Genomic DNA, 17,988 nt, shown 5'->3' with positions numbered 1-17,988 from the left:
TAGAAATTACAACAGAGTCACACAACATTCATGCAACACAAATAAAATCAAAGCACTCTATATTTAATTTTTTTATGGATAAAATGTTCATTTTTATACACCGTGCAACATCCCCCGAATCAATTGACAGTGAAGATAATCTCCCTGAGAGAGAAACCTTATCTCGGTGCAGTGCCACCTAGCGAGCCTCACGTGAACTGCTGCTGCTGCTCAGTCTTTGTTCAGCAGTCCAACAAAAGATTTTTTATATTCCTAAAAAATAAAAGAGTGCAAGTATTTATAAACAGTATCTTTCACCGTGTATGGTAATGTTATGTGCTATAGCTTCACCATGGCTTATTATTATTATTTCTTTATGATGAGGTTTTCAGTTTTGTTTTTACAAGATTTGTGTTAATTCTTTTTGTTTATGGTTCAACCCACAGAAACCGGATGTACTTAAGTAACGATCCGATAATTAACTAATTAATATATCTTCTATATCTAATATAAGTTGAAAGTGACGTAGGGTGTGTTAGAGCAGGATAGAATCTTAGAATACAGGAGAGAAGAGGAGGGGTTCACCAGGAGCAGGAACCTAAATGTTTAGTGAACATTGTTAGTTATTTTTGTAAATTTTGTGCTTTTTCGTTTTGTATTGTATATTTGTATCCACTGGCTGATGTGTACTCGGTTTTAAACAGACACAGTGGAGGTGAGAGGTCGCTTCATTCCACCGAGCAGCTGTTTTTTTTTTTTTTTTGTTGCTTGTTTGTTTGTTTTTATTAAAGGATAAATGGACGGGGGGGCGCTGATCGTCACGTGATTTGCGTGTGTATGCACGCGAGAGCGCGCGCGCGAGAAAGAGACAGAGACAGAGCGCGCGCGAGCTCCCCTGCTGCAGAAATCGCAGTGATGTCCACCAGCTCCGGCTTCACCGATGAGAAAGGAGGCTCCTCCACCGCCGCAGAGCCCGAGTACGGCCATGACCCGGCCAGCGGCGGCATCTTCTCCTCCGACTACAAGAGGTGAGGGAGTCGTTTTTATGCTCTGCTTTTTTTCTCCCATGTCATTTGATGATCCTGGATGGGGGATGTGGAGGAGGAGGAGGAGGTGCGAGATGATGGCGACTTCCTGCTGCCAGAATGACAAGCGAATACCGTGTTTACTGAGAGCTCAGGCAGCACGGAGTAAACAATATGACCTTTGCTAAAGCGTTACAAGACGCTGGTTGTGAGTGCTGTGTCCGGAATGGGCCTGTTGTCATGGATACAGTGAGGCCTTGTCGCTCCTGGGATTAGCATCTCCGTGATTTCGACCTAATGCGAGTCCGCTTGTGTCCAGACCAGGGTTTAAATCTTTAAATGTGTGTGTGTGTAAGTGTGTGTGAGACTGTGTGTGTGTGAGACTGTGTGTGCGTGAGAATGTGTGTGCGTGTGTTTTACCCGATGTTGTGCAGTGTTTCAGGACTGCAGGGTGAACAGCTCTCGGAGTCCGGGCCGCGTCCCAAACCGACACTGAACGAACACACACACACACACACACACACACACTATACAGTCACAATGTCGTCGTTTCATTTAGTCACTGTTCCAGGGAAGAGAGATATTCACTTGACTCCCTGAAACATGCATATAAGATGTATTTATTTATTTATTTATTTATTTACTTACTTGTTTGTTTGTTTGTTTGTTTGTTTGTTTGTTTGTTTGTTTGGAATTAATGCCAATCTTTAGCTAGTGACTCATATTCTTTCTGGTCATTCTTCAATTTCTAGACAAGCGAGTATGTTACCAAAATAATCCTTTTTTTATTTTATTTTTTAAACTTGCTATTAAAGTAACTTCAAATGACAAGTAAAATGTTTTAGACTGAAAATGAATAATTAATAAGAATTCATGACACAGCATTAGCTACATTGCACAGAACAGGTAAACCAAATTAAACAATGTAACAAAGTGGTCTTCGTGCTCTAGGATTGGCTCGAATTTCACACTCAGTAAGGATCTAACCAGTCGCTGATCAGAACGAATTCTTGTAACCAATCAGAATGTAGAAGGTGGGATTTTTAAAAAAATGAGAATCTAGAATAAGCTTGCTAACAGATTGCATAAAATCATTAAAAAAAAACTTTTCTACAGTTCATTGATGTAAAGATTTGAAATTGTCTTGCAGTGACGTTTATTACACTGACCTGGATATACTCTTTACCATCCAAGTTTTGCATGATTTTGAAATTTCATAATTTTCTCCTGCTTTTTTCTTTTTTAGTATTTCACTGAATTGTGCTGCTTTGACATTGATATTTAGGACTGGAATATACCAGTATAAAGAGCTGTTCTGCTTTAGGGACAATTGTCCTGGTTCTTTAGTTTTGAAACTGACTTGTAAATACACAGCACAGATCGATTTATAATTCTATTCCGCAATGCTGATTCCACTCCTACAGGGTTGAAGGTTTCTATCATGTTTTTTTTTTTTTTTTTTTGTGACCACACTGAATTAAAGCGGCGGCACGGTGGTGTAGTGGTTAGCACTGTCGCCTTGCACCTCCAGGGTCCAGGTTCGATTCCCGGCTAGGCTCAATTCCCGTCTCTGTGTGCATGGAGTTTGCATGTTCTCACTGTGCTTGGTGGGTTTCCTCCAGGTACTCCGGTTTCCTCCCACATTCCAAAGACATGTAGGTTAGGTTAATTGATGGAGTTTGCATGTTCTCACTGTGCTTGGTGGGTTTCCTCCAGGTACTCCGGTTTCCTCCCACATTCCAAAGACATGTAGGTTAGGTTAATTGATGTTCTCAAATTGCCCACAGTGTGTGAATGGGTGTGTGCCCTGCGATGGATTGGCACCCTGTCCATGGTTTACCCTGCCTTGTGCCCTTAGCCTCCTGGGATTGGCTCCAGGCCCCCGTGGCCCTGAATACAGGATAAAGCGATATAGAAGATGAGTGAGTGACTGGAGTGAAGCTGAGCATCCATTATTAAAGTGCTTGTTTCTGACAAAGTGTCCTTCAATTAGCGATGGACTGTATGTGCTTTTGTGTTTACTGTTCATGTATATCTTTGTACGTTTGCGGTTAAAACTTATAATCAATAACAAAAACTGTGCAGTTTGGGACAGTGTTGTTGGTCTATTTTGAAGAGACTGAGCTAAAGAGTTCCAGCTTTTGGACACAATGACTCTAATACATTGATGTTTGTTATCTTCTCTAAAAGGAATTAGAGAGTGTTGTTTGAGTGAGTGAGTGAGTGAGTGCATGTTTGTCTATGTGTGTGTGTGAATTCTGTCGCAGAATTTGTCTCATTCTCTGTCTTCAGTTTCACAATCTCAGATGAATCGCACAAATCCATAACCTTTCTGAACTAGAAATGTCTGCATGGGACGATTAAAAAAATCCCACTTGCACAGTTATTATTTTTGTTTGTACTTGCTTAAATGATTTCCTGCAAATTTCACTGGTTTATTTACGAAAATCCTAACAAACTAACTGTCTAATATACATCACCAATACCCAGCCTAGACACGGATGCTATAAAAAGCACAACACATCACCTGTTCATGTCTCTTCACTCAATCACAATCACATTAAAGTACAAACATCAGACTTACTACACAGCACTTCAGTCGGACCTTTTGGGAAAACCGTCTTTTAAAAGGTTTCAAATCTGTATTTGTGTTTATATACAACACGTCTATATCTGTTCATTTCATATATTATTAAAAGGATTGTTGCCATGATTTATTTAAAATAGGATGTCTGCATCTTATTAAGAACTTTCCAACAACATCACTACTGTTTTGTACACATTTAAATATAATTACTCAACAGTGATGATGGTAATGCCGGAGAACTCACAATACATTACATTTACAGTACATTTAGGCATTTGGCAGACGCTCTTATCCAGAGCGACTTACATTTTTATCTCATTACACATCTGAGCAGTTGAGGGTTAAGGGCCTTGCTTAAGGGCCCAACAGTGGCAACTTGGTGGTTGTGGGATTTGAACCTGGGATCTTCCGAACCGTAGTCCAATGCTTTAACCACTAAGCTACCCCTGGCCCCAATACATACATGGTACAAGTAATAACTAAACATTCAAATATAGGTATTTTATGGAGCACATTTAACGGTATGAAAATGTTGTGTTGGTTAACTGGCATCAGTGACACGAAGTAAATTATATATTATTGCAGATAAATCAGGTGATTTTCTTTCCTTTTAAAATAGCAGTGCTAGTTCCTCTGCTTGCCAGGAGAGAGCACTCAGTGTCAAGTTAATGAAGCACATAGTGGCGTTTAAATGAGCAGAGATCCGGCCAAAAGAGTTTGGCTAAAGAAACACAGCAAATGCCCAGTACAGTATATATAACAAAAGAAAAATCTGGTGGGCGGCACATCATGCATCGCTTAACTTGTGGGCTGGGGCATGGAATATTTCACATTTATTGTACTGTTCTGGCCTAAGATAGGTTTTCCTGTTTTTTTATACATCATACATATCACACACAAACACACACACACATTTATATATAAGTCTTCCTCTCTGGGTTAGCTAGTTCGTTTTTGTTAATTTATGTTGTCAGGTCAATCTGTTTGTCTCCGCTAGCCAGTTAACGAGGCCTCTTAGTTAGCTAGTTTAGTTTTTCTGTTAATTTATGTTGTAAATTTATGTTGCATTTGGTCCTGGAGGAACATTGTTTCACTATGTACTAACTGTATATGTTCGTAGTGACAATAAAGCTTACTTGAACTTGTGTGTATATATGTAAATATATATGTGTGTATATATGTATGTGTATATATATATATATATATATATATATATATATATATATATATACTGGGCATTTGCTATGTTTCTTAAGCCAAAGCATAAGCCAGATCTCTGCTTATTTAAACGCCACTATGTGCTTTATTAAACTGACACTGAGATCTTTTCACGTTAAAAGCAATGTCTCACAACCCTAACGATCTAAAGTGCTTCTATGACCAGTGACAGAATCTTGGTTTTAATGTGGCACAGTCTCTTTAGTTTCTCTAGTTTTCTAGTTCTCTGTCAATTTGGATTACGAGGTTATTATCTCTGCTTTTTATGGGTCTTTCACTAAGCGGTGGAGCCATTTTGCTGAGAATTTTTCTGTCTATCATTCTGTTCGTCAATCCATTCATCCATCCATTTGGCTATTCATTCGAGATTCTCAAAGGTGCGGTATCTCAAGATCAATTTGTTGAATGTTTGTAGGATTTATCCAGAATTAACAGTGCAACCAAGAAAAACAGACTGATTTTTGAATAGATTCAAACGGTATCAGTATCAAGCAGGGGCAAGTTTCTGAGATTATTTTTTGTCAATAGTTTCCTTTTGGTATAAAATTTCTAATGATATTTCTAGTGATAGTAGAGGCATTCACACCAACATTACACTATCGGCAACCTCTCCTCTGAGGGCTAAAAAGAGTTAGTTAGATACTTGTTCCTTAAGCTTGTAAAGTGGATACAATTTTTTTAGCACTGTTGCCCTGCACCTCCAGAGTCTGGGTTTGATTCCCGTCTCTATGTGCATGGAGTTTGCAGGTATCCCCGTGTTTAGTGGGTTTCCTCCGGGTACTCCGGCTTCCTTCTACAGTCCAAAGACCTGTATATCAGGCTAACTGCTAGGATGGGGATAAGGTCCAGGCCCTCGCAACCCTTAATACAGGACAAAGCGGTATAGACGATGAGTGAGTGAGTGAGATTCCACTTGACGACATACACTATGCATTCAAGAGCGTCTCCTAGACTGGTAGAGGCCAGAGGAATCTTGTACTGTATGTTGTCAGGTGGCCACCTTTTCACCCACGCAGGCACTTTGTCAACTGGATCTAGATCATCGTATGTTTTTACAGAGTATTGACCTTCCTGCTGGGACTACCAGAAGGCAGAACGTCACTGTCTATATTCAGGCTGTACGTAAACTTGTCACTACCTTTCTGAAGGCAAAAAGGTGCTAAGTTCAGGATCTTATTATTGTACTGGAGTCATGCGTTGTGGCTGGATGACCGATAAGGTGACATTGTGGTTAAACACTCGGATTCCATCAAAAGTTCTGTTAGCCACTTGATTTATCCATGATATTGACCTGCAGAATGTTCCCAGATAAACCCAGTGTGAACCATTTGATCATCAGATCATTTACACAGTGGCTTATGTTATCCAGGTGAGTTTTGCCACCCTTGTGGTTAGGCGGGATCAATTGCCATGCTTGAACTCTGGATAACAGGATAGTTTAGAGATCTGGCAGGCCATTAATGAGAAGATTTCAAGGAAATTATTTCTGTATGACACTCGGTATTTATACTGGTTTTCATAAAATCACAGTTTTGTATGTATTTAATGTTTATGAGATAAGATCTCAGTAGCTCCTTTAGTTTGGACTTTTTGATGTCCAACTTCTTTGCCTTCTTAGCAAATGGTGTAAAACGTCAGTAAAATATATGAGGTTTGTTTTTACAAGAATGTGATCAATGTAATAATTTCAATAAAATAAGCAGACAAATATGTACTGATTTACTTTACATAGTGCTTGCTGGTTTCATGCTGAAGAACGAGTAAAGTCAACATTTTCATAAACATTAGCAAGAACTATAAGCCTTTTCAATAATACCTTAACCTGTATCCAGGGGCGCTGCTAAGGATTTTGGCCCCCATGAAAAGAATCTTGACAGGGCCCCCAACACAGCTGAGACTTTTTACATATTAATTTACATAAAATCATGCGCTTTTATGGTATTTTGACTATCATTCTCATATATTTAAGTCAATCAGACAATTGAACTCCATCCCATGTCCACACCCGTAATTTGTCTTCTGTAATACTGCACATTAAACTAATACTAATAGCCGCTCACCTTCTTCTTCATGTGGGAGCGCAGGGGCTGATTCAGGGGATGCTGAAGTTAGGGGTTGAGAGACAGCCGGACCAGTTGCTGCTGCTGGTTCATTTGACTCTGTTTGGAACGAGGCATGATTTTCTCAAAGTGCATTTGACTGCATTGAACGTTTAACTAAAACTGTGTATTGTTATTTTTTCAGCGTTTTCTTGATCTAACATGGGGAGAAAATTGAGTTCCCTTATCATGCACTTTTACCACTAGAACGGCAACCAGCAGTCATTTTAACCGCAACATTTAAACTTAGGGTAATTATCCAGTATACACTAAAACCAGTATACACTAGAACGAACAAGGTGTCATTTTGACCGTTTTGAAATTTGCATATTCAATAACTTTGTCCAAATAAATCACAAAGATTTGCTGCTTCCTAACTTTTCCTAAAACTACATGAATTTTCATTAAAACCAGTTTAAATATTTGTGTAAATAAATACTTAAAGTGTAGGCTACGATCATTGTCACACGGGCGGTCCGCTAACAATTTAGTCCTACTTACAAACCCACATTTTCTTCTGAAGTATTGGGTAACATACTGTCGACCCTTTGCCTCTTTCACTTGTCTTATTTTTTTCTCTTTCCGTTTTTGACTTTCAGATTTTTGAGGCATTTTCACTTCTGCCGGCGCTATAAGTGAAGTCAAGCTGTTGCCTGGATACAATTTGGGCGGACTGAACCATTTTATAATTATCGAGAGGGGGAGAGGGGAAATAAATAGAATAATTTTAAGTAAAAAAATTTTACTATCAGCACCACAATTTTATTGGGGGCTTCTCTGGGCCCCCTGGCAGTCATGGGCCCCGAGAATCGTCATCATTTACCCCCCCCCTTTACAGCGCCCCTGCCTGTATCACAAGTAAACATCGTTAGCAAAAGGCAGAAGACAGTGTTTGTTCTCAGGCAATACACAGCTCAGAATAGTTGTTAATAAAGTAGTTGAGTAGTCATGAGAGCGGAGGTGAACAAATCATTAAATTAATTTGCTTTGCCAGCGGGCAGGTGAAAGCTCCACAGTGTTTGTACAGTCCCTAATTAAAGAGGTTTACAACTGTGGTCAGCGGACATGTTTAGTGCAGCAGGCAGCAGAATTTATTAACAATAGGAAGTAGTATTAGTGGAGATAAAAGATTTGCTTTCGTATAAATCTTCAGTTTTCTTTTGTTGTACATGGGAAACGACACTATAGCACCTTTAAGACTCTAAGTGATAAACCAAATGTATGTAATTTGGCTTGTCCTTAGGAATAAGCATTTGTCTACTACTGTATGGCTAACCAATGTCTTCCAACCAGCCTGAAATTTTAGTTGTACTAGGAAAGGTTTCTCAAGGAACTGCTAATCTATTAGAGCTGTAAATCAGAGGCAGGCTGCACATTTATTTAGATTTTTTGGGGCATTGCAATTTTCGATTAAATAGCTTCAGTAATGTTTACTGTCTAATTTGTATTAAGTATTAAAAACTACAAAACGTATCTGATAAATATTAAAATTCTGTGTAATTTGTGCTGCTGGTTGTATAAACCTTGTGACTCATACAAAGCAACAATCTTTAGTCTTTTGCTCCACTCTCCAGTCCAGTAGGTGGTGGTATTGCACCAACCTGCACGTCAACTCAAAGGAAGAAAACAAAGGTATAATCCTGCAAAATGTGAGAATTTGCAGAAGGTGCAAGTGGGTGGAAGCTGAAGTGGTGAATTTTTTAGGAAATAGATCATTTTCAGAAAATAATTTCTTGTAAAAATAAAACGAACCTAAATCATTTAAAAAAGTGTGAATCTAAAATGAAAGCTGATTCATTCATTTAAATAATTGAATTGATGAACAAAATATGGTTTAAATTGAATATTAAGCTTTATTACAAACACTTTCATTTAGGTTGCCTTTTATTTATATTGCTGTGTTTACATGTGTGTGTGTGTGCGTGTACGTGCGTGGTGAGATATAGCTCTTTTACTGGTTCCAAAGCAAACACGGAGAAGGAGAAATCCTCCGATGCTGTTGCCTTAGCAACACACCCTTTTAAGCCAGGCTGGACTAACTGCTCTGTATTTCTATCCGCAATCAACAAATGAGATTCATATTCCCGGATGATTAAAACAGGACTCTTTGCTGGTTCGTGCTGGCTGGATGACTCCCTGTGAAAGAGCACACCATGGCCTTAATCCAGTCTCTGTGTCCCCTCTCCTTGGCGGGGTGTGTTATGCACTGTGTGTTATGCACTGCGAATGACAGAGTTGCTCTGTTGTTTCTCTCGTCTGTGTGAATTCCGCGGCTATCTGCCGAAAAGCTTGCACGTTCTGACAAGCAACCTGATGTGCTTGCAAACAAAAGGGGTCTGGTGTAGAATGGAGCAAAAAAAATTTTATTTTTGCAGAGTTTTCTGATATTACAGCAGCGTCAGCTACTGAGGATGTTCTGTGTCTTTGTATTTTTAGTTTATTTGGTGCCACCTACAGCTTAGTATGCAGTACAAAATGATGTATATCCTATTCACCGAGAGATTTGTGTGTGCGTGTGCAGGTTTCAATAGCTTTTTTCTGTCCGTCACCCATTTGTTGTAGTATTTACCAGTTCTCTTGCCTGTTAAACCATTCTGTTTGTGTTTCTTAATAAAACACGGTGCCATCAGGCAGATGATTCGGAGCAGGGCTGCTCTAGAGCTGAGTCATGTCAGTGTGAGAACGATGAAGGGAGGGGGAGAGAGAAAGAAAAAGAGAGAGAGAGCGACATGGCTAGATAGAGAGCGAGTGTGATGTGTATATGTGTGTGCGTAGAGGAGAAAAAATAGAGGTGAATGAATGAGAAAAGTGAGGGGAAAATATGTCAACGAGAGAGAGAGAGAGAGATACAGTGTGATAGTGTTGTAAGAGGAGAGTAGAAGGGAGGGGTGTGCTAACGTGGCTGGGGCGGAGGGGGCAGAACAGACCTGTGAGATCTTTAGTCTGCGCTCACATGCAGTTGCCTCCGAGCAGACGGAGAAAAGCTTTGCTCCCAGGAGAGACTCACGACACACACGACTCGCCTTCATACGAACGTACGGAGCGGGGAGATCCTTCAGTGTAAAAGTGAGCCAGAGGCTTCGTAGAGCGCAGCAGCAGCAGCATCATTCTGCCTGTCACCCTGGAGGTTTGGGAGTTGACATTTTTTCTACAGGAATACCTCACTCCGACAGCCTTGCATCAGGATCCAGAGGAAAGCTGACCACTGGAGGATTTTTTTTTCTTCCACCCCCGAGTTGACAAGTCGAACTGCCACGTTCGCAGATCCTACAGGTGGCACGCTGAGCAACTGTTGAGGTGTGTCTACCGCTTCTGCTCCTGCTCATGTGAGACTCAGGACTGACTTAAAGGTGTGAAAGGGTAGCATCAGATAACTCCAAGGACTATGAAGATGACTCCGATGCAGAAGCTGCTCCAGCTGCCGGCCAATGCCGTGAACATGGTGAAGACTGTGCAGGGGGTGGCACAGGGCCAGGAGGAGGCACGCAGCCCCGTGCTTACCCCAGATGGCGGGTTGCAGAACTGGTATAGCGCTGTGCAGCCAGAGGAGCTACGCCACCTCCGTACCTCTAGCACTGCCGGAGGAGGAGGAGGAGGAGGAGAGGGGGGAGAGGGGGGAGGCACTCAGGAGGAAGGGCTCCCCAGTGCTCAGACGCAACCCCTGCGGTAAGGACACAAACAGCATCGCAGGGCCACTCGTGCAAAACAGGTCCCACAGACTAGAGTTGGACATTTTGTGCGATCATACAGTCAGACAGTGAGTAGTTCAGTGATGAAGTGTGTAAAGAATAAAACATCCATGAAATAATTGTGCTTTACTTAACAACAAGAATTCTTCTGAATGTCAATGATTGTGTAACTTTATACTGCAACACAGAATGGACGTCAGCACTAGTGCCCGTGGTACATAAACCAGAGAAAATAAAAACTGTTGCTTTTTGAGGAAAATGGTTATTTGTCCACAGAAATCATTTTTTCTTGTAGATACTTCAGTACTGATACTTTTAGTATTGAGGATATTCAGCATACTTTATTTAACTGGTCCTCATTCTGGAATTGATATGCTATTATTGATATCCTATTTAACTATAAGATATCAAATGGCTTCTCTTCACTTAGTTATTCTTTATAGAGTTTATCCGTAAATGCTTTGAGGAGCCTACACACACGCAGGCATTTCTAAAGCATACACTCCAGCATACACTCCATCCATAGCCAAACTTTAAAAGTGGTGGCACACATATACATATTTTAAAATTGATTAAATCCATAACGGGAGAAAGAGCAACTTCTGGGAGAGTTTTGGCTTCTTTTAGGTCATTTAAAGCAATTACTTTAAGACAGACATATCTAAGCTTTTCCTCATAAAGCATGTTTTGATCCTGAACTTGAACTTGCAGCATAAAAAAAAAGGAAGAAAAAAAAAACTCATGAGAGACAGGTTTAAGGGACGAGGCTTACACTTAATGTCAGCGAGTTAAAAGCACCTGTGCAGATGTTGATTGGGTATAGCTCATTTGGAAAACTTAGGAGCTTCATTTCACTGCATAACTACTTTGCAAAATGGTTTAACTTGGTAGCAATGATGTAGTCATAAAAAATGTTCATATTTAAATATTTTTTATTTCATTTTTGAACCTGATCCCCTCAGTTCCAGATAGATAACCTCACTACACTATGCTGTAGTGTTTTACCCACTGGCTCAGTGTTTATACAACCAGTATTTGGTTAGTTAACTGCTCAAGCTCATCACTATGGCAGAAGCTGAAGTGGCACCTCTTTAGTGTGGTGCTGAAGATGGAGAAATTGTTAGCAGAGAGTGAGAGGTCTCAACAAAGTCTTTTTTTTAGACTTCGATGTTACACAAATACATTTTTTTTATAAGAATATACTAATAATAGACTATCATGTGTAAAGAAGTTACTAGGTAAATTTGACTATATTCACTACAGGTGGGGGAAAATCAATTCTATTTCATATCAAAACTTTTCTCCTGACCTCAAAATATATATATATTTTTTTTATTACTTTAAATGTATATATGTTTGCGTTTGAGTTGACAATATATTGCAATTCCTTTATAAATCGACAGTTGGTGCACACATTGGCAGACCAAACTAAGTTCGCTTAGAATTGTAACAAAATCGAAACAAACTAAAAAAAGATTAAATTGGAATATTTATGAAATGATACAAAGCGAATCAGCACCAAGGGTATCGTGATAATATCATATGGGTTGTTCCCTGGTGATTCCTATTGCAAATATTCACAATACTTACATTTGCTAAGATGCCATGTTTTGCAGTGGGCAACCTTTATTCCTATGAAATTAAAGAGTGCATGATCTTAATGCGATACTTTAAACTTTGTACCTTTATACCAGAAATAAATCAAATATCATCTATTTTTGTCTAAAAGGTGATGCACAACGCCTTGTAAATTTTTATAGCCTCTCCCTCTGTTTCTTTTTTCTTTAAGCTTAAAAAGCCTAAAGAAAAAAAACTGAGTAAGAAATGTCTTACTTAGAAAGTCGAAATGTTTAATGGATTGTCTTGTACGTTGATGTGTTTTAAATGGTTTGTTAGTATCATGATACCATGAATCCTAACACCTCCTGTAGAAAAGTAGAAACGTCTTTGAGTGTAAATGCTCCTGGATGAAAGTAGTTGTGGATATGTGCAGTATCGAAGCTGTTTTTATGCCTGCTTTAGAGATCTGTGCACCTTCTTCTGAAATATATTCATCCTTTTCTTCTTTTAATGAAAAATTAAGTATATTTTCTTCACAGTGTTTTCCAGTTTCCCAGGGTTTTAAATTCAGTTTGAATTCATGACACCCAGCCTGATTAATCTATAAAGTAACACGAGGGAGAGAAATCTTCAACACAAGGTAGTAATGCTAATGAAAATCAACCTGAAAAAAGCAAGGAGCGGATTAACCGAGCAAGGATTCTCTGAGATCAAAAAACTTTCTCTAGAGCCAAAAGAATGATCTCAGATTGTTGGATCAGCGTAGTGTGCAGAGAGCCTGTGTTTATAGCGCTTATTAGAAATTAGCATTCTTTCATTAGAGATTAAATTCTTCTCTATTTGGATCGTAAAAGATCATCTCTGAAGAACGAGGGCACTCGGTAACTTGATGACTGACAGACCACACGGTGACTGGAGAACCCAGGAACTTGTTATTATCAGTAATCTGACGCCGCAGGCCGTGTGTGGTGTGTGTGTGTGTGCGCGTGTGACGTCGTTGAGCATTGAATTATGCATCGATCTAATTACACTGGACCAAGAAGCAGGTGAACCGACAAACACAAGGCAAGCTCAATAAATTTAAGGTTGTGTTGTGTCCCTTTATCAACCTCACTGACCCTGAAAGGAAAGAGATCATTCTTCTAGTCAGAGCTCTCTCTCATTCTCTCTCTCTCTCTCTTATTCTTCCACAACACTGAGATATCATCTTTTTTTTTTTTCTTGTTTTAGTTTTTTTCTAGCGCTTAGAATCAACACCTTTTAGCTTAGCTTGAGGGCGATGAATGAGCTCTTCCCTTTGAAAGCTTATTTTCTGCTCAATAGCTATGACGACACACGTGGAGACCTCAGTGTAATTTTGCCGTCTGCTTGAAAACACTTGTGGATTTGAATGAATAGATTTGCCCGATTTTAGTCAGGTTTCAAGCACAAGGCTCTTCCACTTAGCATTCAACCTCTGAACGGAGGAAAAAATCCGCTCAAACAGCCGTCCTGACTTTTCTGAGATGGACCAAGGTGACATTTCCACATGGCAGTGCTTATAGTGCAAAGTAAGGGAAAAAAAAAACCCAGGAGGAGTATGGATGTAGAAACTGCTAGAGTAAGAAAAACACTGCTACTTCCTAAAGCAACAGGAAGTAGCTCATCAGTTATGTCTCTGCTTCTAAATGGTTTACCGACATAATCATGATACATACTATATGAAAGCTCACTTTTCATTTAACTTTCTCACTTTTTGTTTCTAACTTATCTCTGAGGCTTTGTGTGTGTGTATGTGTGTGTGTGTGTTGTGACAGGATTCCACTGGGTTTATTGGCATATAAGCTAAATTTTTTAGTGCGGAATTTAAAAAAGTTTTCTTAAACATTATGTAACATGTAAATGCCAATAAATAAAAATATTATACCTTATATAGTAAATAGATGAAATCTTAGTCTTAGGTGATCTTGTTGCTACTCTAAATTCTCAACTTCTTAATTCCCAAATTTTAAATATAATAAATGGTTAACATTGTATTTTCCGGGCTGATATTAGGGAGAAAAGTAAAATACTTGGCTTTCGACAGGTTTCAGTAGGCTTGAACGGTGCTAACTGTGCGTATGCACATGTGTGTTTTGTATGTGCTTCTGTTTATAAAGAAATTGCACCACAGCTCTATTAATAAACAAGTAAAAAAAAAAAAACCCACAACAATTCACGCTATCTGAGTAACCCAGGTCCTTGGTAGGAAGATACAGCAAAACTGTATACCGCAGTATTATTCGGGCAACTCTGTCTAACTCATTTAAACTTTAAAATTTCAGCTTCTTCATTGTGTACCGGATTATTACACTGTGTTTGGTTTGGTTCTCTTTGTGTGTCAGAAATCATTGTGTGTGTGTATGGTGAGAAAAGCTGACAAGGTGTAGCAGCTCATGACTGCTGGCTTCTCACAGTAATGCTTACAATTGTTCCCTCATCACGACATGATATTCTCACACTCACACACACACTCACACACACACTCACACACACACACACACACACACACACACACACACACACACACACACACACACACACACACACACCTTATTTCGAGATATATGACATAAGTGTTCAATGAAGGATGGAATCATGACTGGAATAACGACTCCAGCTGAACAGAATTCTCTCTCTCACAACCACACACACACACACACACACACACACACACATATATATATATATATATACACACACACACAAACCTTCCTTGTAAACTGGAACTTACATTTTCACACAGTGATCTCAGTCACCGCAGACACTTTTCATTTCTCACGAATCCAAAGTACTGCAAGACATGACACAGCTTTTATATTTATTTTATATCTTCTAGATTTGGTGTAAAGATTCGAGCTTTGGATTATTTGCATATAGCAGCTTGATATTAATGGCTCTGGGGTGCTGATGGGTTGGTCGGGGGTTTGAGCCTCATCACCACCACCGGGTTGCCTCCGTTCAGCCCTGGTGTGAGGCTCTTAACCCTATGCCCCATACAGAATTACTTTACCAGCGTCAGTCCCAACGCCCGGATGAGAAGGGAGGGGGGTTGGGTATCAGGCTAGCAACCCGGCCCCATGAAAACCACCATTGCTATAGAAACGGCACGTGTCGCCCAATGTGCAAGGAACAAAAAAAAGAAATGTATAACATCATCATGCTGCGTGACCAGACCAGTGTTTGACTTGTTAATAAATGACACTTTGCACATTTTCATTTAAATGATTTATATTTAGACAGGGCTCCGGACAAACCTACATCTGTAGGAGGCTTTGGCTCCTAAACATTTTGGGTGAAATTTTAAATTGTTTATCTTTTCATGACATAACCAGGTGAACTCATGTAGTTACGCTGAATTAAGTGAGCCATGGGTACAAGAAACTTATTTCGCTGGATTACTGTTATCTAAAAATGATGACTGAATACTGATTTTTCTGGCTGGGGTAAATTTTTACCTGAGAAATTTTGCTGGTTGCACTTGCAAAGCATCCGTGAGTGTACAACAGTTTAACTGTCTTATGTCCGAGAGCTCTCTTGTTTTTGATTGCATCTCTGTTACTATTACACGCGCTCCTGTACTCTCACGCTGTGCAGACGCAGCAGAGGAGAGACTGCGTGGTTAGCGGCCTTTTTTTTTTCCGGTGGGAGACAATCGCTACTGGCAACTGTGGTGCATTGGTAGCCATTTCAGTCGCCCATCTGGAGCCCTGGTTAGATTCAATGTCATGATGCATCGGACAGGCAAGTTAGCTTTTGATCTCTTTCTCTCTGAAACAAACGCAGCTTGTCCTCTTGTAATAAAACTGGAAAGCATAAACTCTACTGTCTTAAAGACTTTTAGGAAACCCTGACATCGGAGTCTCCTTCTACCAGTGTGAAATAAACATGTTTTAATTTTTAAAAACAATTCAACAAACCACCAATTATACATTTTATTTTGTTACCCAACAATATGTTTAAAATGTTGCTTATCTTTAGTATTTAATTAGGCTATTTGGAGCTTTAACTGTTACTATAGAAACAATAACGTATTGGAACGAGTGCATTAACATAACAGCTGGAAGTACTGTCCAGGCCACACCGTTTTACAAACATCATGCGCACCTTATGTCATCTAGTGCATGCGTTATATGAAATCATGCCATAGAGAGAGAGAGAGAGAGAGAGAGAGCACGCTGTGCCTGGTCCCTCATCATCATCTTCCTGCCTGACACCTCAGAGCTGTGAAAAGCCAAAGAATTTATTCACTTCACCTTATTGCTTTCTGCGTTGCTGTGGAAACAACAGCTGCGCTGAAGCCAGGCGTGTCATGAGCGAGCGGAACGCAGGCGTTTGCTGACAGTCTTGGGGGAAATGTTTTTAATTAGCGTATTCTGTTATCTCTACCAACTTCTAATCTATTAATGCCCAGGCTTTAGACGACTGATGGACTGGCATGTCTGGAAGGTTCACAGTACTCATTGGAGTCACTATAGCATGAAACTCATATTTTTATGATTAAACTCTAAAATTGAACGTCCTTTGATATGGATAGCTTAGGAGTGCTTTGCTAATCCTCACTCTTTTACTTTATTGCAAGCGACATGATAGGTGTGGGACAAATCATGAATTGCAAATAAGTTAAAATTCTGTTTTTTAAAGATTCGTTCTCTCTCTTTCTGTTTCTCTTTCTTAAACTTTCTGTACTGGGTAAAATAACAAGGTCATTTAAAAAAAATCTTGCTCAGATGAGGAATCAGGAGTGCAATTAGAATAAACCATAAAAACGAGGCCCAGCTTTAATCGTGATCGATCACGGAGTTCTTTCACCTAATAATCTGATTCTGGTGTAATTAGTCAATGTAAGCTATTTCCTCCATGAACACACACACACACACATCCACAAACTCATACCCAACTAGGGGCAGCTTAACATTATCCAACTGACCAGCCAGTATGACCTGAAACCCATTCAAATGAGCTCAGCTTAGGATCAAACCTAGGACCTGGTAGCTGTGATGCAGCAAATCCGCTCAAGCTTTTTCTGTCCAAAAAACCCAAAATCTGTTGCACCAGAAAAGCCAGCATTACCTGTGGCAATTTTTTGCTAGCTGTAATCTTTTGACCAGTGGGATCAGCACCAGCCAGCATAGATGAGCCGTAATTAATGATGCTCTGGCTAATCCAAACCAAATGTTTGTGCACGTGAGGAGCGGGACGTAATGGAACGTTTCCATAACAACAAAAAGCTTGTAATTACTCTTGTACTGTATTAAGTCACTAACATTAGTTCAGCTACTATAGTTATATGGTTTAGTTACACTGTTGTGAACAGAAGGCAAGGAGAAGAATTTGTCCTCTTGCTACCTCAAAAATAAATGTGAAATTTTAATAAAAAGTTAATGCTAATATGCTAACATCTAGTAGTTAAAAGCACATACAGTAGATACTCTGCCTGGCCCCAAAAAATTGCACACTCAAAGATTTTATTTAACCACCTTTAGTTTTGATTACAGCACACAATGTGATGGCCAGTTTTGTGAAACTGATTTCTCATGCGTCCTGAAACACTTTTTCATAGTTTGAGTGCTGGAATGTGCCTGTGCCATCAGGGAAGAAAAACTCCATAGATCTGAAAACCTGGTCATTCGGTACATTCATGTCATCAGCTGATAACTTTGAGTCTAGACCTGATCAACTGAAGCAGCACCAGATTATAACACTGACTCCAGAGGCTTGTACAATGGGCGCTATGCACTGTATAATGGTGCATTGCCTTACTTCTTATCTTGACACGCCGCCCATCATTCTGGAATAGGGTCAATCTGGAC

The 17,988-nt window shown here is 39.7% G+C and overlaps 1 protein-coding gene across 9 annotated transcripts in view; it reads left to right on the top strand.

Annotated features, from left to right (window-relative positions):
- The first annotated feature begins 835 nt into the window (after positions 1–835).
- Positions 836–17,988, top strand: part of LOC128510949 (AP-3 complex subunit beta-2) — a 48,656-nt gene continuing 31,503 nt past the window's right edge. For 3 of the 9 annotated variants that reach the window (XM_053483519.1, XM_053483492.1, XM_053483502.1), the window contains exon 1: positions 10,532–10,574. Coding sequence is in view for 5 of the 9 variants with exons in the window: in XM_053483528.1 (XP_053339503.1) it covers positions 895–1,007 (113 nt within the window). In the remaining 4 variants the exon portion in view is untranslated. Of the gene's footprint in view, positions 1,008–10,531; positions 10,575–17,988 lie in introns of those variants that run through there. The other 6 variants (XM_053483528.1, XM_053483536.1, XM_053483547.1 and 3 more) reach the window with 4 other exon arrangements.

Source organism: Clarias gariepinus, chromosome 2, assembly GCF_024256425.1.
Source record: "Clarias gariepinus isolate MV-2021 ecotype Netherlands chromosome 2, CGAR_prim_01v2, whole genome shotgun sequence".
In the NCBI taxonomy this organism is placed as follows: Eukaryota; Metazoa; Chordata; class Actinopteri; order Siluriformes; family Clariidae; genus Clarias; species Clarias gariepinus.
This window is presented reverse-complemented; position numbering and strand designations above follow the sequence as displayed.